At 41.0% G+C, this 26,138-nt stretch overlaps 1 protein-coding gene across 3 annotated transcripts; it reads right to left on the bottom strand.

Annotated features, from left to right (window-relative positions):
• Positions 1-4,902: 4,902 nt before the first annotated feature.
• Positions 4,903-24,200, bottom strand: LOC143314425 (polypyrimidine tract-binding protein 2-like). Of its 3 annotated transcripts, none has more exons than XM_076721442.1 (14): positions 24,085-24,200; positions 22,818-22,845; positions 20,288-20,306; positions 15,507-15,679; positions 14,735-14,875; positions 14,147-14,302; positions 13,918-14,028; positions 13,612-13,822; positions 13,334-13,449; positions 11,206-11,239; positions 10,486-10,578; positions 8,528-8,744; positions 6,531-6,608; positions 4,903-6,360 (listed from the first exon to the last, which is right to left on the bottom strand). In XM_076721442.1, the coding sequence occupies exons 1-14, from the start codon at positions 24,090-24,092 to the stop codon at positions 6,231-6,233; spliced, it is 1,515 nt and encodes a 504-aa protein (XP_076577557.1). In that variant the 5' UTR covers positions 24,093-24,200; the 3' UTR covers positions 4,903-6,230. The 3 variants fall into 3 exon arrangements, with proteins under 3 accessions (XP_076577557.1, XP_076577555.1, XP_076577556.1); XM_076721440.1 differs by having other exon boundaries at positions 20,246-20,306; positions 24,085-24,189; XM_076721441.1 differs by having other exon boundaries at positions 13,624-13,822; positions 20,246-20,306; positions 24,085-24,189.
• Positions 24,201-26,138: the final 1,938 nt, after the last annotated feature.

Here is a 26,138-nt window from a genome sequence, read left to right as displayed (position 1 = left end):
TATATATATATACATACACACCCTAAATGCCCTAAATTAACAGCACTGGTAATTACCAAAATCATTTTTTATGTTTCTGTAATGGTTAATACACCAATATGTAGAAGCTCTTTGATGGTATCGATGGTATCACAAATGAGTCTGTTTCCTTGTTTCTCACTCTTGGGCAAACCACTCTTGGACCCCCTCCAGTTCGCCTATCAGCCCCGACTTGGAGGTGAGGACGCCATCATCTACCTGCTCAACAGTGTCTGCACCCACCCACCTGGACAAGCCAGCGAGTACTGTGAGGGTTATGTGTTTTGACTTCTCCAGCTAGATAACACCATTCATCTAGCTCTACTGGGTGACAAGCTGACAGCAATGCAGGTGGACGCCCCCCTTGTGTCTTGGATTGTGGACTACCTGACCGGCAGACCACAGTACGTGCGCCTGCAACACTGTGTGTCAGACAGAGTGGTCAGCAATACTGGGGCCCCGCAGGGGACTGTCCTCTCTCCCTTCCTCTTCACCCTCTACACCACAGACTTCAAGTACTGCACAGAGACCTGCCATCTTCAGAAGTTTTCTGATGACTCTGCGATAGTTGGATGTATCAGTAAGGGTGATGAGGATGAGTACAGGGCTGCTGTGGACAACTTTGTCACATGGTGTGAGCAGAACCATCTGCAACTAAACATGGCAAAGACTAAGGAACTGGTAGTGGACCTGAGGAGAACCAAGGCACTGGTGACCCCTGTCTCCATCCAGGGGGTCAGTGTGGACATTGTGGAGGATTACAAGTACCTGGGGGTACATATTGACCATAAACTGGACTGGACAAAGAACACTGATGGTCTCTACAGGAAGGGCCAGAGTCGTCTCTATTTTCTGAGGCGACTGAGGTCCTTCAACATCTGCCGGACTATGCTCAGGATTTTCTTTGAGTCTGTGGTGGCTAGTGCTATTCTCTATGCTGTTGCGTTCCGGGGGCAGCAGGCTGAGGATGGCGGACGCCAACAGACTCAACAAACTGATCCACAAGGCCAGTGACGTTGTGGGAATGGAGTGTGACTCTCTGACGGTGGTGTCAGAGAGGAGGATGCTGACTAAGCTACGGACTATCTTGGACAGCGTCTCACACCCACTTCATGATGTGCTGGTCAGGCACAAGAGTACTTTCAGTGAGAGACTCATCCCACCAAAATGCACGACTGAATGCCACAGGACAGGACATGAACACTACACATCTTTCTTATATTGTATATCTTCTTATTGTGTAACGTTTTAATAGTGTGGAGTGGGAGGGTTGCTGTGGGGGAGTGACGAACCTATGGGTGGGATACTTTATAGTTCTCCTTTTAAGGTATATTGTGTTGCAGTGCCTCCAATCAGAGGGTGTTAGCATGCCTGGGTAGTATTGCCTTATGCTAAAAGTTTAGCCGTGTGTGTAGTGGTCCTTCAAATTAGCATGCTTGTTCACAGGTGTGCCTTGAAGCTAGTGAGACTAGCCTTGTGTGCTGTGATCAAATAACATGCCTTAAGTGTGTGTGTGTGTGTGTGTGTGTGTGTGTGTGACTCAGTTTAAAGGAAGTCTAGTATGTTCTCCCCGTGACCTTCATCCTTACCTGGATGTAGCTCTCCACTCATTTTATGAATTAGTTAAGTGTTGCTAATAAAAATTGTCCCTTTTTGTACGCCACCCTCCTGTGTGTGTGTGTGTGTGTGTGTGTGTGTGTGTGTGTGTTCAAGGATTCTGACATTTCTGGCATTCATTGCTAAAGGCAAAAACCCACATTAATTACAGTATTTCTGATTCTGATTCTCACTCACTGTATTGTTTCTGTTGGTCTTTAGCTGAAGTATGGACTTGATGCATGTTTTTGTGTTTGTTTTTTTAATTTATCTTTTTCATGTTGAACAGTTTCTTTGTTTGTTTCAACATTCAGGCATTCACAGTGGAATAAAAGTCAGAATTTAACTGTTGTAGTATGTTTTCTCACATCCAATGTTTACATGAAATGTGACCTGTAACATTCATTCATTCATTCATCTTCTATAAAGTCTATCCCTTTCGGGGTTGCGGGGGGCTGGAGCCTATCCCAGCTGTCAACGGGCAAGAGGCGGGGTACACCCTGAACTGGTCGCCAGTCGATTGCAGGGCAACATATAGAGACAGACAACCATTCACACTCACACTCACACCTAAGGACAATTTAGAGTCACCAATTAACCTAATGAGCATATTTTTGGTCTGTGGGAGGAAGCCGGAGTGCCCAGAGAGAACCCACGCATGCACAGGAACTTCACACAGAAAGGCCCTGCTCGACCCGTGGATCGAACCGGCGACCTTCTTGCTTCTCTGCTGCGCCACCGTACCTGACCTTTAACAATTGTTGGAAATTGTTGGAAGTCTTTTTGTGTGTTTTGAGATATATATATATATATATATATATATATATATATATATATATATATATATATATATATATATATGTGTGTGTGTGTGTGTGTGTGTGTATACACACACACACACACACACACATTTTAATAAAACTTGGTTGTTCTTATTCATATACACATGGTCAAAGTCAATCATTCGTTTTGATACTGTGTCTGTACCTGAGTTGTACTGGACTGTGTTTGATGTCCACTCCCATGAAGATATCAGTCATTAAGGAGTGTAAGCACAATTCATTTTCAGAGAGCAGTGGAGAGCACCAAAAAGTACCATGAGAGAAGAAATAACAGTGTCTCGACAAACTAAGCCAGGCCAAACACGAAGAATACTGGGAGTGTGCTGTGTTTGCGCTCCACCCTTAGAGGAGTTAGAGTTAGTGTAACTGTGTGTTTCTCATTTCTGATAAAGTTGCTCCCTTGGACCAGCTCTGTTTTGTTGTACCCGCTTTAAAGCAATAAACTTACTAAACAATGAACTCTAAAGAGTTAGTGCTGCATTTACAAATCTTATGGGTGGGAATCTGAACCCATCTTGCCCTGGTGAAGATTTCTACTCCACAATGTCTACAGAGGGAGAGGGTCCTTTCCCACAGAATCTGTCATATTGCACTGCTATGTTTCTCCAGCAGCCCAGAACAGACACACCAAACACTGGCTCCAGAGATGGCCTTTCACATTTTTCCATTTTTTCCCAGCCGCTGTAGGTTCTCCTGCACACTTGGATGTATTTGATTCCTGCACAGTGGGGCTACTTTTGATACAACTCCTGAAAAAAAAAACAAAAAAAAAAAAAAAACCCCAAAACATACTGAGGGGGTGAAAACAGGGCCATAACCAGAATTGAAGAAATACTGAGGTCAGGAGTCCCTTCAACAAGGAATATTTGAACAGAAACGATATGGCACACACTGTGGGATCTTTTCTCAGACCTAACCAAGTAGTTCTGGTACCTACACTTAAGCAAACTGCAACCATTTCAAAGACATATCATGTTGTAGACATGTCCTGTAGTACTGTGTGTCTGCTGATAGACCGACAGAGTTTGATATCATGCTAGTCATGCTAGTAGCAGTTTATGCACTTTGGAGCCTCTAGGAGAGATGTCGAAAGGGCTACAGAGGTCTTTAAAGGTATGCTATGCAGTCATCATAGTGTCTTCATACAAATCACGCAACGCAGAGCGAGCCCCGCCACACATAACATGTTCACTCTCCTTTGAGCTCTTGTTTGGTCTCCAACTTTTCGGCTCTTAAGCCGCTAAATGCTCCACTATGTTGACTTGCTGTTTGGTGCTGAGCTGGTGGTGTACAGTGAAACCTACTGTACTCACTCAGAGCTCCTTCACTAAAAACAGATGCCTGCTGCTGCTGCTGCTGCTGCTAGAAACCAGGTTGATGAGAGTCCCGAGACTCCACCAAGACAGTTACGTTGCAGCCCGCAAAACTAAATCCATTGAAAGCCACCAAAACAACCTGTAGAGCTGAGGGGGACTTGAGAATGTTATGTCAATGTGTTAAGACAGAGTTGTACGATGTTAACTCCCCTGTGATGCCAAACCTCCCCAGATCCCAGAAATAATACCAGGTACGTGACCTCAGTCATCATTATTAACTAAGAGCCCTGAGTGGGTTTGAAAAAAAAAGAAAAACCACATAAGCATTATGTCTCTGATCATTTTTAAATGGATTTTTGGAAACCAGGGGAGCACATGAGTACAAGCAGTTCTGTTAAATCCTGGCTACGCCATAGCAGAAGCTTCTGGCTGTGGAACATTAATAATGACATTTGACATCAAGCATCAGCTAAATAAATGCAATGTTCTTCCTTCAGAGCAGCTGTCTAAAAGATGCATTACGATTGTTTTACAATGCAGAACTGAATAGTGGTTAATGTCAGTCATTTATACTCTTACAGGCCAAAGTTATGTCCAAAACACTGGAGATTATGAACACTATCCCATTCAGCTGCTCAATGGAATTCTGTAGCAATACAATGTGGCTTAAACTGGCTTGACACATCTCATTATCTATGCTTGTCTGTAGTAATTTTACTCAAAGATGCTTCAAACCTGGCAGTAGTATAAAACGCAGAAAGCTTGGAAAATTACAGCTAAGGACATGTATGTGATTGATAAAGGTGTGAGAGCAAGTTGAGTAGATCAGATAGATTGTTAGGAGAGCAGAGGCCCTTAGAGACTGACAAGAAAACAGGCAACTACCAGAGGAGAGAAGAGCAAGACATCAAAGGAATAGATTGTGTCAGTTGGCAGGGTGGGAAACACATCAACAAAATGTACTTCTTGTCTTTTGAATTAGTACCATCAGAGGGCTCAATCTGGCTTATTAGTGCTCATTTTCAAGTGGCTCCAAAATGAATTTTGGCTTCCTTCCCACCCTGGGACTGAAGATGGTTTCAGAGGCGAGCGGAGCAGACAGAACAGAGAAGAGAGACAGAGGAGGTGAATGCAGAGCTACAGAATAGTTTTATTAGGCATGCTACAGATGTAATGCAGAATACACGAGAGAGACCACGAGAGGGTAAAACTCAAAAAGCATGAAACCAAGCCGCACCTCCCCTTGTTAGAAAATAATTCATCCTTTAATTGTGCCTCTTCAGAACTATAGCAAATCCTTACATTTTGAGCTGTATAAAATTGGACTTGGAAGAAAAAAAATATACATAACTATTATTTCTGATCAAACACCTCAAGTGAAGAGGTTCTGTTGGGTATTAAAAAAAGGGGAAAAATTCATCACTTAAAATTCGGAGCATTTTTCCCTGTAATGCAACATTTCAGTGTTATCAAAGATTTTTTTTTGTTAACTGAACTAAAGGAACACTAAAGGCACAGAAACTTTGGTCCAACTGAGTAGCCCTCTCGAGTAAACTGTCACATGACAATGAAATCACAGTGGACTCATCTTCTAACTGCTTCCACAGCATGCAACACTTTCTGATGTGAGATCCTATCATTAACTATACATGCTTAGAAAACCATCGTCACTGACAATTACACCTCACTGCTATGGACAATGGAAGGCTTCAAAAACACAGATAAAGAAATACTTAGCCACAAGTCACGTAATGATATGTGACATTATGGAAAATCAAAACTGGGGGAGAACAATCTTGCCCTGAACACACTTGTGGAATAATGGAATTCAAGTTAAACTGCCTGTCGCAGGCTGCTGTAAAAACCTACATGTTGCCTCAGGAATATCCTCTCCTGCTGCTAAACTAAAAAGGAAAATATTATGAATCAAAACTAAAAAGCTATGCCTGATTGATGGCAGAGATTCAAAACCTGTAATAATGTCTAGAGGATGACAAACAGCTTGCATTCTCACTAACCCCCAAAAATATCCAATACCAATGTGCCCCTCAAGCATAGGAGGGTAATTAATGAACATGTCCAGCTGTAGAAACAGTTGATGTTGTCAAGTAAGGCACATAATTACTGTATCTTTTCAACTAAAACAAGAATTAAACATGATCTACATCAAACTATCATACAGGGGGACAATCAATCATGTCAATATTTTGCTTGACATAAAAATACAGAGGTACAGTTACGAATAGCTAGAAGGATTCAGTATCTGCAACATAGTTTTTGTCTCTTTAAAAAAAGTCAAAAGTCAAAGGTTTCAGTCTCTCTCAAGGAATGACAGGATGAACAAAATCCCAATAACAAAACTGATTCAATCAATGTGGTCCCCCCCATTGTCCAGACACAGTCTGAAAGGTTTCTGACAGTAAACCCTGGAACTGTCAGAGGTGTGTGGGTTCCATTCTTAAATGGTGGACTTTGAGAAAGAGACTCTCAGGTGCTGGTTGCCTCCCATGTTGTAATTGTGAAGGTCAATCAAGGCCTGGATGGCCTCCTCCACTGTTGACATCTGGATCAGAGCCATTTTACGATCCCTAAAAAATGACACAGTGGTAAGTGCCACAGGAAACAAACTTGCTGGTGTACACACAAACATACACAATGCTAAACTTGAGAAGTGATCCAAGATAGATCCTATTATGGATCTGCATCACATTCAGTGGGTACATGTGACTTATCTTCCTGCTGGGATAGGTCTACGTACTGGAAAAACTTGAAAGCTTTCACAGTGCCTCCGGCGTTGGAGAAGAGTAGTCGCAGGTCATCCTCTGTCACATCTTGTCTATGAAAATAAAAGGTCACATATTACGGTCAGGAAGGAATTTCAGACATGCCATCGCACACCCAACTCGGCTGTCATGGAGACTTGCTCTTATTTCTCACAAGGTAGTTCTAAAATCGTTCACAGTGGTCTGTGGATTATCCAACGTAACAAAGTCAATGTTTCTGATATGAAATATTGCGATTTAATTTTTTTGTAAATTTTCAAAGCCTCTCTCTCTCTCTCTCTCTCACACACACACACACACACACACACATACACTCTCTCTCACACACACACACACACACTCTCACATACACACACACACACACACACACACAAAAAAAAAATTCCCTCCATTATCTTGTCAGTTAACCACCTGTGCATGTTGTCACTTAAATGTTGCACACAAGCTAATGTTAACAAATTTACAGTTCCCCTTATTTAGAATTCCTCATTGAAATGTAATCCCCATGTATTTTTGTAAGCTTCTATCTCTTCTATGCTGTTATTGTACTGCACACTGACTGGGGGTCCCACTCAAATGACCACCTGTGGGCCCCACGGGCTCATGACATTGAAAACCTATCAACATCACGGATCATCTGAGTGTACTGAGCCTGAAGGCACCAGCAGCCCTTTGAGCCCAGTGATACAAGTTCAACTTTCAGTCAAGGTTTTGCAGAGATGAGGACTGCGAAAGGGTTGGGGACCCTCTGGCTTGATTTGATCCGGCCTGCAAGGCAATTCATCAATACAAAAAAGCTACTCAGAAAAAAAAAATTGCTTTACTGCAATTACTTTTTTCCAGTGATAAATGACTATAACATAAAACAGATTAAGAAATCTTTGAGTGGTCCCGGAACGCAACACGCACGCAGCAGTTACATGTCATGATAACATGCATCATGGCAAATGATTATGTTTTTGCTGAAGTAAAGGGCAAACCAGCATTGGTTAGTTTATGGAGGACATGCACGTGATGTAAAAGGCTAATTTTCAACATCATTACACCTTGAAACACACTAACGTGGATGATATGTGCTTGCTTAAAGTTAACAGTCTTTGGGAGACTTTGGGTGTCCAACGAGCAGCTTTTAAAGTACTGCAGTCTTACAGAGACATTGTTATCAGAGCAAGTTCTCAAAATGAGGACTAGAGGGAGAATTTGTGAAGGAAGGCTTTGTTGCTGCTGTGGAACTGCCTTCAGGGTGGACATCACCAAGTACCTCTTAGAGCTGAACCTCAAGCTCCAGCCAGCTTCTCAGCTCTGTGCTTTCACATGTGAAAACACCTGAGGTGAAATTAAACCTGTGGCAAGTGCAATGGGAAAGAAGAAACACTGCATTTTCACACTCTGCAAGAACAACAGCCTGCTATGACATCTGAATATGTTGCGGAGTGTGAAAACTCCTTGAGGCATTTAGTGAAAGGTTTCAGATGTAAACTGAGGGAATTGAACACATTCAGTGTTAAATGTGGAACCAGCTGATGAGCCTGACAAATCATTGAGCTGCACAGCAATGACCTGCTACTGTGAGCAGCTTTTCTGCAAAGGCTCGCTTCTGCTCAAGACCGTCACAGCCAAACCTGGAAAACCAGCTTCACCGAGGTTAGTGTGTTATGTTAAATAATTTAGCATGCCCCCCCCCGCCCAATACCCATTTTTGGGGAGATGAGATGAAATTAATAAATTCAGAGTTTTGTTTTTGCACAAGTAAAATTACTACATTGCAAAATGACACTGCAGTGACAAGCCAACACATCTGCTCTGAAAAAGGTCTATTCAGTCTGGTCCTCCACCAGTCTTGAATCCGAGAGTTCTAATTTAAATAAATTCTGGAATTCGCAGTCTGCCTGCAGGTATGTCGTGGAATATTTGAGACGCGGCATCTAAAAACAGAACTGACTGATCCTAAGCTGACTCTCCTGGTACTTACGGGATGTTGGAGAGATGGAGGGTAGCAGATGGTGGGAAGATGTTCTGGAAGTTCTTGGAGCCAGGTTTCTTGAAACGGTGAAGTGGGGAGTTGGCGTAGTCCTTGGTCAGGCCCTGGTCATCCAGCCCATCGCGAGGCAGCGCAACAGTTTGGTGCTTGGACAGCGTCACACGGATGATCTTCCCATACATCTTTTGGCCATTCAAGTGGCTCATTGCTTTGGTCGTGGGGAAAAAAGGAAGATCAATGGTGAAAATACTGCAGTCTGCTGTGGTAATCACTGGCTCTACTAACTTCGCTTTGCGGTTGTCTGCATTTGCCAACCAATTAAGTTGCAGCTACATCCATATCTGTTGAGACTTCTATAATAGATGTAATGAAGACTTTGAAGGAATTCAATTCAGCATCCGACCAAATATAACATACGGTCACAATCTCCCCTTTTGTTCCTGAGTTATGGTGTCGAATAATGGCAACAAAAGTATTTAAGCCTAACATTATGATGTCACGGTGACCGTTTGGATATAAAATGTCATCACGTCATTATTTTAGCCCATGAGACATTTGTGTGTGTGTGTGTTTTTTTTTTTTAATAAACTAGCATAAAACTCAATTTCTGAGTTATGGCTAAAAACATGTTTCATGTGGTCACACTGACTTTTGACCACCAAAATCTGATCAGTTGATCTCAGAGTCCAAGTGACTGTTTGTGCAACATTTGAAGAAATTCCCTCAAGGTGTTTCCGAGATACCACATTCCTAAGAATAGGACAGACGAACAACTTGAAGACATTATGCCTCTGGTCACGGATTTGGTTGGCAAGGAGGCACAAAAAAGTAAACCAGTACATGGCTGAAACAAGTTCCATATTCATGAAATGAGAAACAGTGCTTATTGTTCACATCATCTGACATGGGAATAATGATATGTTTACGGAAACTTGATGTAAAAGAAAAAATCTTTATCTATTTAGCTGGTCACACTAGGTAATGACAGCTGTTTATTAAGTCCCACTCCTTTCACTTATCGCACAGCAAACAGGAGCAGTGAAGTAGCCATGCCTTAGCAACTACAGCCGTTTTTTTTTTTTACCTACTGAAAGACAGCAGAGTCTGGGAAAGAGTTGTCAATCTATTTGGGAGTGGTAACAGGTTCAACATAGGAATTTCAAATTGGTGGTGTGTAATGTATTTAACATTCATTTGGATACAAATGATGGATACTACAATATAGAATAACAAGCCATGATGGGATTCCATCCTGAACATGCCACTGACTACCATGAAACATAAAATGGCTCGTCACGCAGAATCAATGCTGTTAGCAGGCATATCATAATTCGATTTTTTCTAAACTAAGCAAAAGATGTTTTCAAAACAGCAACAACTGAAAAAAGACTGTGCCAAGTGTGTGAGTCAATAAACAACCTAGAATTAGCTGACCACGCATGTTGTTTTCCAGCCTTGTACATGCTGGTTAAAAAGCACTTAGAGCTGACGCTAACGGATAGTAAATAAGTCACAATGTTAAATGTTTAAGCACAGCCATATTTAAAAGGTCATCATCTTAATCAGCAGCTTGTCAGTTTGTCTAGCTAGCTCATCAGTTTAGCTAATGCTACCCCCGTAGCCAACGTGACACAGAATTAACAGGCTTAAATAAATGATACTGTATCGGATATCTTCATCTTTAACTGAGAGACGTAACTTATCAGTACTTTCATAATTACCATTGATAGCAGTCATCAGTAAATATAATACACTTTTGAATGTAATGATTAAGTAATGAGAAGTACTTCAAAAATTTAGTTATTATCATTAAATGTGACTTCCAATTTATTGGTCCGGCTTTGTCGATAAAGATCAACTTCACGGTTGAATTGCAAGTAAAATACCAAAATAATAGTAGCACTCAACAGGTGTACAGTTTTACAGGATGGTTTATGTCATCTGCTCACCTAGCTGGGCCTGGTTGGCGTCTGACATCTGAATCAGAGCGCTGTCCTTCTTATTGTAAAGAATTTTCACCCTCTGGACATCACCATACACTCCTGCATTAGAACCACAGGCAGGCAGGAGGAGAGAAGGTGAAGTGGAGAGAAAGCAGACAGTTAGAAAAACAAAAAGTTAACAATGGAGACAAGGATATTTAAGGACAAGAAACAAAGAGAAGAGAATAGCAGAGTCAAATACAAGAAATTTACAGTAGACTTTAGAGTGAGAGGTGTGTAGAAGGAACAGGTAAAGAGAGAAGAGACACCCTCTAAACAGATAAGTTATCAAGCTGTGTCAGGTGGCTATAAATAAAAACTGCATGCAAAAATAATGACTTAACCGTGCATTAACAGGTTACTATGTAGTGAATTTTAGGCCAAAGTAATGAACATTAACCCAAACCAATAGACAGGGGGCCAAAATGTACTACATATTACCACACAAGCTACTGTGTGCAAACCAATACAAATAAGCTTGTAATAATAATAATAATAATAATAATAATAACAATAATAATAATAATAATGACAAATGTCTCAAAGATAGAATGGAAATAGAACAAACAGAAAGAAGGTAGGAGAAAGAGAGAGAGAGAGAGAGAGAGAGAGAGAGAGAGAACGAGAGAGAGAGAGAGAGAGAGAGAGAGAGAGAGAGAGAGAGAGAGAAAGCTAACGATAACATACCGAAGAGGGTAAACAGACTTTGGGGCGTAACCATCTTTAGAGGGAGAGAAGAGCAACAAGCAGCGTGAGACAGGTAGAGAGGTAGAAGAGTCGGAGCGGAGCGGAGGTAGAGATGGACAGATCGATCCAGAACGGAGGTAGGTAGGAGGAATGGTGGTTTTTGTTTCCCCCCCGCAGAGTGATGGAGGTGGTGGGTCATGGAGGGGAGCAGGCGGCGGAAGAGAGTCATGGAGTTTTATATTTTTATTTTTTTTTGTTGGGGGGGGGTTAATGTGGGAGGAGGAGGTGGAGGAAGAAGGGGTGATTTGAGGAGTTAAAAGTCCCCCATCAGCACACAGTGGAGGGGGAGGCAGGAAGAATGAAGGGGAGAAGGAGGGGTGGGAGTAGAGAGAGAGATGAGAGGGGGGAGATGGATAGGGAGGCAAATGCAAAGTGGGGTAAAAATAAAAAATTAAAAGTGAGGAGGGGGGGACAAAAAATAAAATATAGGTCAGTACACTGGAATAATGCAGGTAGTTTGGTCAGAGATAATGGCTTGGATCAATGTTTTCTTTAGTCAAAATACAGCAAATAACTTGTGCCAAAATGTCTTTCACCCTGGACAAGCATGGAGTAAAGGTACATTCATGTCAAAATCATAATAAAATCAGCAATATAAAGTCATAACCATGGGATAAAAACAACATGCAGCAGGTAGGAAATCTGAAGATCTACAATCTTTCAGCGAGGGAGAATGGTACTACAGAAGTGTGAGAAGCTGAGGGGGAAAAATTAGTTAAGAGACCATGCAGTTCACTTTTGTTAAGCAGTACAGTTTGGCATGCAAGAGTTGATGTGAAGGCCACTTGAGTAAAATGTGGTGTTCACACAAGTCCAAGAGGCTAAAGAAAGCTTAAGCACAGTATCTTAACATCAGGGGTTCAGGTTTGAATGGTTGAGATACTGTCAAAGGTTCCGGTATGTATGACACATTCATTCACAGCAAGAGAGAACGGACTGATGAGGAAAGAGACAGAGACATTAGGTGAGACAAATTAGATGCTATTTAAGTCACAGTTTAAGGAGAAAGAAGAGGGAGAACAGATAGCGAGCAAGCGTCTCAAAGAGGCAGGTATTTGTTCCCAGAAGTGAAACACAGGTTAGGAGACCACAGAATGATTTCATATGAGCTTTCATATGAGCTGAGGAGAGGTGAGGAGAGCTTAGAGAAAAACAGAAGAGAGACAGTTAGCCGAGTTAGATCAGTTTGACAAGAGAGGGAAGGGCAGAACACTGGAGAAGGAAAGAGGGGAGGGGTTTTGGTCTGGTGACAGAAACGGCAAATCCCCTCTCTCTTACAGGGACATAATGGGTATTGACCAAAAGGGGGAAAATAAAAACAACAGCAAGGCTCTGGGCATGTAAAGGACACTAGAAAATACAACAAAGAAAAAGGTTAGACAAATTTCTTTTTGCTTCATATAAAAACCAGGTGGAATAACGAGGTCCAGTCCATCTCTTCTAAAACGGTTTGGATTCCCAAGGTGGAACATCAATTGTGCCCTGCGCCACTTCAGTGATTATCAGAACAAACACCATAAATGAAATTGCACACAACCTCACAGCTACTCTGTTCTATGAATACCTCAAAAATGACAGATTTTCTCTGGATATGGACGAGTTTCCATGGCTCAGAGTGTATCAGCCTGACAAAAGACAGGTATTTTGGGAAAACGGTAAGCTCTAACAAATCTATGGGTGCACAAAACCACCCTCTCATTCTTACAGGATCTCACAGAAAAGTTGTTGCTCTCTGCTTTCTAATACTTGCATAAAAACTGAATTATCAAAGATCACAGAAATCCTTGTTAAATGAGACAAATGAAGTGGCTTAGTTAAAGTCATTCAAGTTGATTTCTCAGGTCAAATATGTACAAAAAATTCCATCATGGACATTCTTAATGTAAGCTTCCCTCTATGATATACACAAGACAATAAAAATGGAAATGGTAGCACATGGAGGACAACTGGCCACAACCAGCAAAAAAAAAAACAAAAACAGAGGGTTGAAGGTTGAGAGTAGGAGTGGTGTACTTTGAGTCTTAGATGATCCATCTAACTGGTGCGTGTGTGTAGATGTGTTACTGACCTCTTCGTTGAGGTTGCTGACCAGCAGGACCCCACTGGACCCCGTCTGTCCAGCCAGAGCCACTCTCCCTGCAGCAGCAGCAGCCGCCGCTGCTGCACTCAGAGGATTCAGGGCTCCTGGTAAGAAGTAGACAAGAGAATCATGGAATGGAGAGCAGCACTTCCACTACACCGCAGCATTACAACATTGAGCACGGTGCAACTCTTAAAAAGATTCAATTTATGTACAAAAAACAACAACCACAAGGTAAAAGGAAGAGAAATAAAAATGTGATCTACCTGGGATCTTACCGAGGAGGGAGCTGGAGTCTTTGCTGAAGGCAGCGGCCACTGTGGGGTCAAGGCTGGGCTGGCCATCACCAGCAGGCAGCTCAGGCCGTGTGTAGTCACGACTCTTATCGTTGTTGTACTTGACATTTAGGTTGACCAGCTTGGAGAAGTCGATCCGCAGCGTGCAACATGAATTGTAGATGTTTTGGCCATCCAGCGCCTGGAAAAGTAAAAGAAAAAAAAAATCAATAGTTATAAATATGCTTAACATGAGTAGGATGAACTCGGGGCAGTTCCAGGTAAAGAACCTCTTACCAGTTTGGCCTGCTGTGCATTGACAGGGTCACTGAACTGCAGAAGGGCCTGGAACTGATTGTTCTTGGTGAATGTGATTATCTTCATAACTGTGCCGAACTTGGAGAAAATCTGTCACCAAAACAAAGAAAGTACAAAATTTAGAAATACAAAAAGAAAATCCAAACTATACAGACACACACAGAGTATATATTTGTTACTGTGTGGGGTCACAACAACTGTTGCCTGCCTGTTGCAATACATCCAGCGTTACAGGGTAGAACATGTTGTCGATGATGATCCGCAGCACAGGACTGGAAGCTGCAGCGAGAGCCTCCTGTACGTCAGAGCTTGGTGACCCACCAGACTGGACTGCCGACACCGCCTGAAGCACTGCCTGTGTCCGCTATGGCCAAATACAAGCTGTTAGTCACCATCTTTAAACAGTGGAGTTCAACAGACAAGATGATGACCCATTTTACTACCTATTCATGCAAAGGAAACAGTAAAAGCATTGACATATTTATCCACTCTTGCCAAATACTAAAACAGGTAGCATCTCTGGCTTTTGGTAGTTTAACATTGAAAACATCATTATCGTTTCAAAGTCTCACACCTCACATTACTTGAGAATATGAAAGTATTAAGACAGGCACAAAAAAAAAAAACTAGTTCTCAACCAAGTACTAATGAGGCATGAGAGCAATAGCTACATACTGGCTTTGTTGCAAATGAAAGTGTACTCTTTAATGAAATTAACTGTTGTAGTCAGTGAAAACCTGCACACTTTTAGCAGAATTTTCCAAATAAGGTGGTCCATTGGTGAGACTCTACTAACCTGATTTCCAGCATCAGTTTTGAGTTCTTTGTGATTGGAGTACTGAATAAAGACGGGGACATTGCGGACATGAGGAGTTACAGTGGTGTAGTAGTTAACCATGGTGATGGCTGCCTCTTCCGTTCCCATCTCCAAGAACGCCTGGGCAAAAAAAGAAAATAAAGCTCTGATAAACACCTCACTGTCATTCAAGTAGTTACCTTATCGTTTCCACTAAATTTGGAAAAATGTTCTACTTATTTTCATTGAATTATGTTAAGCTATTTTACATATCCTGCAAGTAACGAATTAACAGGCCTGACTACGTAACATCTATCCAGAGGTCAGTGCTACAAAGTGTTCACCCAAGTGAATTGGAATTAATCACTGTGGGAACAACAGAAAGTTGATCAGACTAGCACAGATGAAGTTGTCTGAATGTTGAGATGAGGCAGCTGCCGATTGATCAAAACTAGCTGACACACTGACATTGGTACTGTGAGGAGAACAAAGCAACTGTACTTGACCGGACTTTAGGGAACAAGTACCTCCTTCAGCCCTCCTCAGCAGGCAGACTACAGGCCTTTGTATAGACATGTGGGCATATTTCAGATGCATTTCAAGACAGCTTGTGTGCCCAAAGTCCAAAGTACTAGTGCAACACTTGGTCTTAAGCAAGAAAATGAAATAAGATTTGACCACTGTTCTTCAGAGATCAATCTGTGGTGTGTAAAACTGAAGCCTAACCTTTCTTTTTGTGTTTCTTACAAAAACATCCATTCCCTCCACTTACCTGGTTCTTTCCCTTCAGTGTGAGGATATTGGTGACTTTGCCAAAAGGCAAGCCAAGGGCGATGACTTCAGTCTCAGAGGCCTCGTTGGGCAGTTTCCTGATGTGAAGAACACGAGACGGTGGGGCCTCCTCCACCCTTAGCTTTTTACTGTCACTGCCATTGGAAGCCCCATCTAGAACGTTAACACAAAAACTGATCAATTGTGCTAATTAATGCAATGACAGGGCCCACAATTTAAAGGATAAAGCTGGCAATATTTTGTGGTTTATATGTGATGGCTTTTATGTTGTAATTAAGACCCCATCAGTTCGAATGTAGACTATTAAATGACAATTAAGGCTTAATATTTCTAAAAATCCCAGACATTTTAGGATTTAAATAAGGATGCCAGGGTTACATACTGGTTGCAATATATTCTGTTGGTCAAATAATGGCTTGTGTGAAATGACACACTATGACGTATTAGTAGCCTACTAATACGTCATAGCACTACTACTAATAGTAGGAAGTAGGAACTTTTATTGTGAAGGCACAAGAAGTGATGTTTGTTGTTGCACATGGTGTTCCTTGTGAACATGGTGGTTAACAATAAAGCAGGTGTTGAAAAACTTTAAAAAATGTTTTTCTTGTTGAGTAACATATGTAGCAGAGGATGGTTAGCAACTACAGAGTCCCACCAGATTCCAACAAAGGGGAATCATATGACATTTGGAAGAATGAAGTCGCAATTTAGACCAGAGCCACAGTCCAAATCGCAATTGCAATTAGTGCTGTTTGAAAGAGCACGAGCCTCAGCAATGGAAATACCGGTAGATGATCTGAATATATAGACTGGTATGAAGACTGTACCTACGAACCTTGACTATCGTTTTCCCAAGGAAGAAAAAGATTCAAACTTTAACCAGATTATGGCAGACCTAAGTGTATCCATTGCAGAATTTATAACCAATTCTGATGCAGTATTTTCAAACTGCTGAATATTGCATGCCTGGACATGAAAGATCGACAGTTAGCTCTGACAGCATGCACAGATACGACTTTCACATCAATTAAGTCAGCACTGAAAAGGCTATTTGGAGGAAAAGTGTCAGCTTCTGCATGGGAATTAAAAAAGGACACTGAGGAACACCCAAAAGGATCAACAGAAGACACCATTGTCTGGCACAAACCCACTGGACAAGAACTGTCACAGATCAAAGTTTGCTGTCTGTCAATCGACATTTCACTGGGCCAAAGACTGTCCACATAAAGGTGAGCAGGTCAAGCTGACTGAAGAGTGTTTTGGTTCAGCAGTTACCAACAGGATTAAATAGGCACATCACTGGACTAAGCTAGAGTGCCTTATATGACTTGAAGAAAACTAAAACACACAGTTGTCGATTCTTTAGGTTTGGAGATGTCTTAAGTGGTCTGTCACATTGAAAAGTTGAAAAATCCTGTAAAAATTGGACAGACTAAATGTCATTGTATTTCCCGGGAACGTTCCACTGCTTGGAACTGCTGCCTGTGAAACTTGACTTTACAAGCTCTGGTCATTACTGTGTGAGCATTATGGACAACAAAAAAAAAATTCAACAGGGTGACCAGGTCTTGGCGACTGCAGATGATGGCACTTCAAATGGAAAAAAGAATGAGTATGAAGAAAGCCGGTGTGAGGATGAAATACTGACAATCTCAGAAAAAATTAGCAGGGCAACAAAACAGAAAATCTTGTTAAAGCTTCATAAACAATTTGTTCAAGCTTCCGCTGAAAGACTACAGAGACTTCTAAAGAGTTCGGGGAATAAAGATACAATATGTGGCAAGGATACAGTAAAAACTACACCATGTAGATCTAACCAATAAACCCTCAGCTGTAGAGGGCACGACAAAAAGTGAATGGGTGGTAACACATCCCCCCTTTACATTCACTGAAAAAGGTTTTTGCAGAGGAAGGATGTTCAGAAAGAACACAGGGAGCACTGCTGAAACAACTACATCACACAGATGAAAAATCTGAAACTGGAGACAAGTGTACTAACGAGCAAGTGGATTGGCCGTTGGAGTGGAAACGACCGGGAGTTATCATTCATGTCTCAAGGGTCATGCATTAGGGTACATCATGTAAGACTGAGAAAAGTGAATACAGAAAATATGTCTGCCATGCACGCAAAGCCACAGGGGAATACAAAAACTGAAGAAACTTGCAAGTTGAGCCCACTAATGTTGCAGGCACTACAGAGTAAGCTGACATGTCAAAGGCAGAGAACCTACAGGTAGAAACAAATGTTACGGACACCAGTAAACACCAGCTGGTTGAGGCACTGAAGTACACAAAGTCTGTAACTGAGAAAAGATTTGTCGTCTGCAAATAAGTAGCATCAAAGAACTTATCCAAACCCAAAACATGACTTGTGTCATTGTTCTGTTGTATTATGGCCAATGTGTTTTGTTTACAAAAGGAGGTAACAAGGTTCTGGTTGACTACAGGTAATAAATGCCATTTATTTCATTTTGTAAGAGAGGGAGTTAAGTAACAGGAACTAATATTTTTGTATTGGTTGCAATACATCCTGCTAGCTGCAAAAGATTATACATCATTACCTATTAGTAGTAAGTAGGGACTTTTACTGTGAAGAAACTGGAAGTTATGTTTGTTGTGTGTGGAGTTCGTGGTGAACGCGGCGGTTGCCAATAAAGCAGCTGTCGCACAACTTCAAATGATTGTCTTCTTGTGGAGTAACAATGGGGACACAGCATGTATGAGCCAGCATGTTGGTCAACTGGTGAGTTTATTTTTTTGTGTTTTATCTTGTGACTGTGTCCAAAAACATCTGCAGTGTGTCAGATAATGTTAGCCAGAATTTGCCAGCCAAGCTATATGATGATTCATGTCAAATACTGACAGGAGATGACTGGGAGGGGGGTGGACAAAGAAAGTTATGACAGACGTTACTCAAAACAGTTTGTCAAATAGTGTCAGATAGCTGCTGATGAGGTTTGTGTGTCTGATGAGCAGAGTCGCTGCTGCAGGCAAGCAGTGGAGGGCTGGTGGAGACAGAAGTGGGAACTGCTTAGATATGCACATACTACATGATGGTAAAGATGTAGTCTGACATCTAAGCCAATGCATGACATGGGCTATGTTTTCATGGAAAAACCTCTAAATATGTCATTTTGATCAAACAGAGATGAGTTTTTAGGTGTTTGGTCGATGCCTTGAGAGAGACTTTAAGTAAACAAATGCAGTACCATTTTCCTCCATTGCAACTTAAATTATTCATGTCGATTGTAATAGATTAAATTAAAAACATATCTAATAGCTACCCTATAGCCCAACTTGTATCTGCATACACGCACTAAAAGAAGAAAGTGATGTACAAACTTTTATTTGCAAAAATAAAAGGTCAGAGGTAATAAATAGATTAATGAATTCAAATGTGGACCAAAAATATGTCTTAATTTGGCTTATACAGAATTCTGATTATCCAATTGGTTGTGTTATTGGGATTTTATACATTTTTTGTGCACAAATATAATTTTGGTAACCGCACAACCTCAGCGCAGACAAAATTGTGCACACCCTCTGCGACCTCTGGTGCTCCCCATTGGGGGGCATGGACCCCAGGTTGGGAACCACTGACTTAGATGATCAATTCAACAGTTTATAATAAAGCTGAATTTTCGATTTTGAACCAATCGGACAGTTCAGGTCACACTTGTCTCCATGGCATCTAATTCAAAGTCTGAGCACTTAAACACTGACGTGAAACTGTATGTATGGAACATGCAGAGGCCATGATGAAATACATGGTCACTGTGTGCTAATGACAGAGTACATGACAATTTCTTATAGTATTTACATGGTTGCCAAGTTACATTTTGCACTGCTCAAATATATTCATCTCAAGAAGGCTTTATTTAGAGTAATGATAAGTCAATAAATAATCCTGATATAAAGATTGACAGTATATTGAGAATACACGCAGCAGTCTTTAGCAGTCAAACTACACAAAATGATCAATAGTTCTGTTTTATATCAAAACACCTGGCCTTGTCATGTTCAGTGTTACGAGTTTATCTGCTACAAATCCTTCTATGTTTTTTGAAAGCTCCAAGAAGGACTGCAAAAACCTGCATTTAAAGAGCAGTTCATCCACCTCTGCAAGGCTGGTTATTCAGGATCATCAGTGGCGATAGTGAAGCTACCGATCTAAACGCAGTCTGAGAATCTATATCTCACTTTATTAGAGAGGTCCCTGGGGTGACATTAGCTTGGATGTGGGTGTTGTGTAGCGATGGTAGACTGGTCCTTGGATTAAAGATCTCACAAAACCCTGGTGTACGCCTTTAACATTGTTCTTATGTTGTTGGCAGAGCGTTTAACAGCCTAACTTCGTCCATCTCCTCTTTGTGGCACTGACTGAACAGTTCTTTCAGTCATCCATAATTCTACAATTTTCACTGAGATGCTTCTGATATCTTCTCAACAGTGAGGAGGCATTAAAATGCAGTGGTATCCACTATGTCTGTTCCAATCACATGCTGTGGTGTGTGGGTGCCCACCTACTGAGGAGCGTGATGTTATTCTGACACTAAATAGCTCCCATGAGAGAACGGTTCAACTCACGCAGCCTGTTTCACTTTTCAAACACCTATTAATCCTTCTTTTTGATGCCGTCTGTCACTACTGATCAAATGGCTTCATGCAAATTCCGTCAAGCCCATCCCTATTCAGGGGTGGTCGGAACGAACTCACCACTGATACTGCTCATGCCAGAGTTGGGACTGTTGTACATACTCAGCTCGTCTGATCCTCTCTGTGGAAAAAGGGACAGACAAGACGGTCAGGCATAGTTGTGAAATAACACGGAAAACTATTACCATTTTCCAGACAGGCCCTCAAAGACAACAATAAAGCAGGGGTCTCTAAAGACAGTTTAAAGTAAGGAAAGGAGGGGAGAGGAGTAGGTGGAAAGGGACATAAAACAGCAGAAGAGTGGTCTGGCTCCTTTTCTGGTGTGGGTTTAATCTAGCTGAATTTAAGATGTCAAGATGTGTCATTTCTTCCTGAGCTATACTAGGTCCCAGAAGGCTTGCTGGGGCTGATGGGCACCCTGTGCTCTTAAACCTGACTGATGGGATGAAGAGGAACCTGGCTAGGGACCTATTACACACACAACTTTATAATAGCTTCATACACCCCTCCTTGTTTCTGTCTGACTGAATTTGAACCAATTGTTCTTTTGTCACTAACATTCTTTATGGTTACGATAAACTAGATGTTGCAGGCCCTGCCACAGCAACATGACACAAATAAATTGAATGGGTAATAAAGTTGTCTGACTTGGGCCAAAGTGTGAGCACACAGTGCACAAGCTACAAGAAGGATTTCTCTCCCAACAGCTGGCAACCCTCTCTGTTCTGTCTATGACACTGAAATATTGATGAAATAAACAGGATGGCAAAGACCCACCATATCAGAGGAATCAGCATTTTATGACTGTTCCGTTTCCCTTCGAGATATGACTTTAACTTTGTTTTGTACAGACAAAAACGCAGTGAGCACTCAACAAATCAAGTTAGGTAGCCAGAACAACAATGCGCTTACACAAGGAAACGGGTTTGTTTGGTGATCAGTGGGGATACAAGCCCGACCCATTTCTTTAAAGCCATTCTCATTTTATGAAAGTTAACAACAAATAATTCAAAGAAATCTGATTGTTCAGGCGTTACAGTACTGTGCAATGTTGAAAAAAAGATTTTATGGCTTTTTATATTCATTTTATGGATGTTTATTGTGTTATGAAAGGTTTAAAATACAGCATAATCCTCATGTTAAGACAGCTCTACATGTTAGACTTTTATTTTTCTTCAGTAGAATCATGTAAATCATCAGCCAAGTCAACAAATTGACAAGTCAGAAAAATACACTGTCTTAAATCTGAATATTGACTGACTTTCTTTCTGACTGCGCAGTGTAAAGGAAGTTTAATATCTTTGAGTTTTGAAGTGTTTATCGAACAAAACATTCAATTTGAAGACAGCGCTCTGGAAACCTGTTGTAGGTGTTTCTCTATTTTCTGACATTGTAAAGTGCAAATCATTATCCGATTAAATCGAGAAAACTAACTAATGAAAACATTTGCCACCATATGCTGAACGCAAATGGTTACAGGTAATGTGTTTTCTGTCCTCATGATGGCACTGTTGTCTCACTATTAGTATGAATAAATACCGACATGATGGAAAAGTTTGTTTATATTAGTTTACTCTCACATTAACAAGGTGGTGCAGAACCTAAGTGTCATGTTTAGTGCAGAGCAGCAGTGTCTTTGATGCTGGAGGGATTTGGTGATAGGAGAACTGAAAATAATGACATAACTGATGCTACTGATAATGAGACAAAAAAGCAGAACTGAAGAATGAAAATGATGGAGCTAGCTGGGACTGGGACACCAGTCAAAGCACTGTCCATGTGGTGGTACCAAGAGAAGCTAGGGCTGAGGGGTGAGGGAACATCATGGTTACATTTGCTGCCTCACCCTTGTAGCTATAAACATGCAAGCAGTTTGACTGGTGGTATTTCTATTCTTCTATTTCTAAAATCTCAAAAGCAATGCACCTTTTTGGAAGACCTTGGCCTTCTGCAGTTGTGGCCAAAGCTGGAGAAAAGGAAAGTGGTGCCACAACTTCCAAAAGCTGTTGAATGCACTAAAAGTCTTTGGTTTGTCCAGAAACATAACCGATTCAGCCAAGAAACTCCCACAAAAATGCTTAGAGATGCCACATCCATCAATCACTGTCCGTCCAAACTGCAAAGCAGTGGATCAGTGCAGTGCGTACAACTATGTTGCAATGACCAGTGACAGATTTGTGATTACTGTGCTGACTACCGTGGATTTGGTGCATGCCACTCTGCGAGAAGTTAAAGTACAATATGTGTAAGATAGTAATAGCAACGTGAAATATAAAAGATTACTCTGAATTAACGAATTATCGAGGTCATGGTGGTGGGGGGAAACTGAAATCTATGAATGACTGTAATAAGTGGTTTAATCTGTGTTATATGACCGATCACTTAAGACCCAAGGTATGTAGGAAAGCTTGGGAAAAAACCCTATGCAGTCAGAGTTAATGCAAGAAATTTCTATTTTCCTATGTCATTTCTCTAATTTCAAGCACTTTGTTTTGTTCAACCACAGCAGTATGCAAGCAATAACAATGTGCATGTTGTTTCATAATGCAACAAAAAGCCCACCTACAGTGTCCAAGGCGGGCTCATGTGATTTGTGTAGTGAACACGAAGCAAAAACCAAAGCAGAACTCACCTTCACTCCAACTGCAACATCGCTGATGCTGAAAGAGAACAAGTTCTATTTGGTCAAAATGCAAACTAAACAAAAACACATAAAAAAAAGAAAATATACTGTGAGACAAGCATCAGATGTGGGTTAGAACACAGTAACTTCCACACACACACAAGTATAGACACGTGTATATGAGTGTATTGGGTTATGATGCATCACATATCTAATAAATGGCAAAGTTAATTAACGAATGTCAGTTACTTAAGTCCACCTACAAGCTCAACAAAACTATGATTAACACTGAGAGCCAAAGCAGTTGGTTGTAAATGGTTCACAAATTGAATATTAATACATTTCCAGTGATTCATTCTGAACAGAAAATGACTACTGATACCTGTTAATACATACTCCCCCCTAGTACGTGCAGCTTACTGTTATGATATGTATGTATACCGTATCTCTTAGCTATATCTGTATAACATCTATTCTTAACCATATCTGGTTTCATGGTGTTATGCTGTTCCAGCTACCCGTTTCCAAAGGGGTTCATTTATGATTCATCATTTTAAGGTTCAGGTGATCTTTCATTCAATGCATCGTCAACCTGCGGTCTTTGAATGACACACCCTTGTACACTTAATGTTTCATTCGATGTTTAACACCTAAAAGCTAACTCAATATAACATGACTGATGGAGTAATATCAATGGTAGTTGCAATTTAACGTCGTACAACTTTGCTAGGTAATAGAAGTGTTTGTTAAAGCCATGCTGGCACACAGTGGTTTAACACGAGTATCCATCTCATATTCATCAGCAGGTCCAGTGACATTCGATTTACTGGTACCGCTCGGTCAACCAACCCTTGCTAGCTCGCTACAACACAAAGGATCAACGTTACTGTAGTTTAGTTAGCATAACGGTTTGCTAAACTTCACTAGCCGCTTCGTTAGCACCCTATTGCAAAATGCTATTATGAAGAAGATCATTATGTAGTATTATGTCCACGTGTCCCTTTGACGCCGACATCCACGTCAAAGCATTTTTATCAAAGACAAGTAACAATGCAGCTCATGTGATAAACAGCAGGCGTTAGCTAAGTTATACTACCATGCTAACATCAGGCACTTCCTTAATGGAAGAGAGCGCGTGGCTATGGAAACCCGTTAACACAAGCATACGACTCCTTCTGTGCCTCTCCATAAATTGACGCATTCACATACTCCTTACTCTACAATACCTCAATATAATTCAAATGAGATGTAGTTAGCATCGCTGATCAAATATTACCCGTCCATTTCTGTAGAGATTTCTCAGTGCCTCCGCTTTCGGGTCCTGTTGTCGCTCCAGTTTACACCGACACTGTGCACGTACATATACACACGGCAGCAAAATGGAGGCAATGTGAAGTTGCAAGACGATGCAATGGCGGAAATGGCCGGAAAGTTCCGAAGCAAATGAGCGCGCTGCTTAGCTACAACGACAAAAAAGGCATCTGTAATTGTGGTTTATTGAGGAAAATTTTCAACGGAACTAGGTACATTTGCGTTTTGTTGTTTAGTACCGAAGATGTATGCTATACGTGTATGCTGTTCCTTTTTGGATCTGACATCCCTTTATGTTTACACAGACCAAATTCTAACCTTATTAATCCAATGAAATGTCCCTCTCTGGCTCCAAATGAAAGAAGTTCAGTTTACAGTGACTTAAAGCTAGAAAACTTTATCCGTCAAAACAACTGTAGGTTTATATAAGGACGAGATCCACTAACATGATATTTATGGGAAAGAAAAAATTATGCCTACAACATATTATCAGGAAGAAAAGAATGGGTTTGGCCAAAATAAAAAGAGAAGTTGATATTTGACGTGTTTGCTAGATTTCCCTCCAGTCCAGCAGGTGGCAGTATGTAGAACATTAGCTGTAACATATACTGATGAGGAATCATTCATTAAAACAGCACTGGGCAACAAAAAGAACAAGAAGAAGAAGAAGAAGAAGGAAAAAGAGGAAGAAGAGGAGTAGAAGAATGAACTGAGAGGGATAGAGTATGTGCTGGAAAGTTATATCCTTCAAGTAATACATAAATAAACTAAGCACTGAATTTATATCCCCTTTTTTGTTTTCATTTATAGAATACAAGGATGTTCACAGCATTTAACTTTCAACCAGTTATCTGATTCTGACCACCTAACTGTAGTCACTCAAAGGAGGAACTAACTCAATCCTTGTTGCTCTGATATTTTAAAGCAAGTGTTGGCCCAGTGGATTCATTGTCTAAATGTAAGGGGTATGTGGACAGTGGTAAGGGTGGTGGGATGACTCAAAGAGGAACACTGGAAAATTTCCCTTATTTTCAAATCCCATTATGGTAACACGTTATTCTCAGATCTCAGGCTACAATGGACCTTTTTCACAGCAGATGTTTTGACATGTGAATGTAGGAAAAGCACAGGCATAAATAATAAAACGTCTGGTGGCTGAATTCCATTTACCTGCTTCAGTTTCAGGGTCCTGACACTCACACTCAAGGCTCACTAGGACACTTGAAAAGAATGTAGGCCCTAGTCACCGTTAATGTTACTTGTAACACCTGTGCTCTTTCTACCAAGACAGGCCACAATGGGCCTATAACATAAAAATGTGCTGAAAACATCATTTGACCTGTAATTAGGCAACATCCACATTTTAATCTATAGGACATACTGTTATTGCATTGTATTTTTGTGACTGCTAAGAATACAAGTGATTGTTATTAGGGAAGAACACAACTAAGTCAATGCAAAAACTAGTCCGCAAGGACACAAGGACAAATATCATCTGAGTTAATACAGATAATGTTCGCAGATAGTTGCCTATTTATCCACCCAAAAAGGCACAAAGCCTTTGGAGTCCCGTTTGTGTCCAGCTGATGAATGTGAGTCTCATATTCACTCTCCTTTGCAGTAGCTCTGTTTTGGTCTCCCCCAACGCAGGACAAAACTAGAATCACCGCCTTGTTATTATATGCCTCCACCAACGAGTCAAACTGCATTTGCATCCGTGTCCATCCAGACTCACATAGCTACTATATGTCGTGAAGACTTTGACGCAATTTAATAAAATGCATTAAGTGTATTTTTTGATGGAAAGGAAGCTGTCACTATTTTGACATGTATGATTCCAATGAGTAATTTCCAGTGAGAAACATGCTGTCTTCACTTAGAAACTATTTTTTACAGAGGACTGATAGCGAGCTTGATGTTCAGTTCTGTTCGCGAGGCTCCTAGACATTTGGAACTTCCTGAAAATGTCTGATTGACATTATAGAATAACATTTCTAGGATGTCAGGGGAGCCATACAC

The sequence above is a fragment of the Chaetodon auriga genome, chromosome 21 (genome assembly GCF_051107435.1).
Source record: "Chaetodon auriga isolate fChaAug3 chromosome 21, fChaAug3.hap1, whole genome shotgun sequence".
NCBI lineage: Eukaryota > Metazoa > Chordata > Actinopteri > Chaetodontiformes > Chaetodontidae > Chaetodon > Chaetodon auriga.
The sequence above is the reverse complement of the archived record's forward strand: the minus strand, read 5'-3'. Positions and strand labels throughout refer to the sequence as shown.

What these genes read in the sequence shown, in the direction of transcription:
- LOC143314425 (XM_076721440.1), bottom strand. An exon ending in TGGCATGAGCAGTATCAGTG is followed by an intron (nt 15,680 to 20,245) that starts GTGAGTTCGTTC and finishes TTAACGTTCTAG; the next exon opens with ATGGGGCTTCCAATGGCAGT. An exon ending in CGCTGGATGTATTGCAACAG is followed by an intron (nt 14,029 to 14,146) that starts GCAGGCAACAGT and finishes TTTTGGTGACAG; the next exon opens with ATTTTCTCCAAGTTCGGCAC.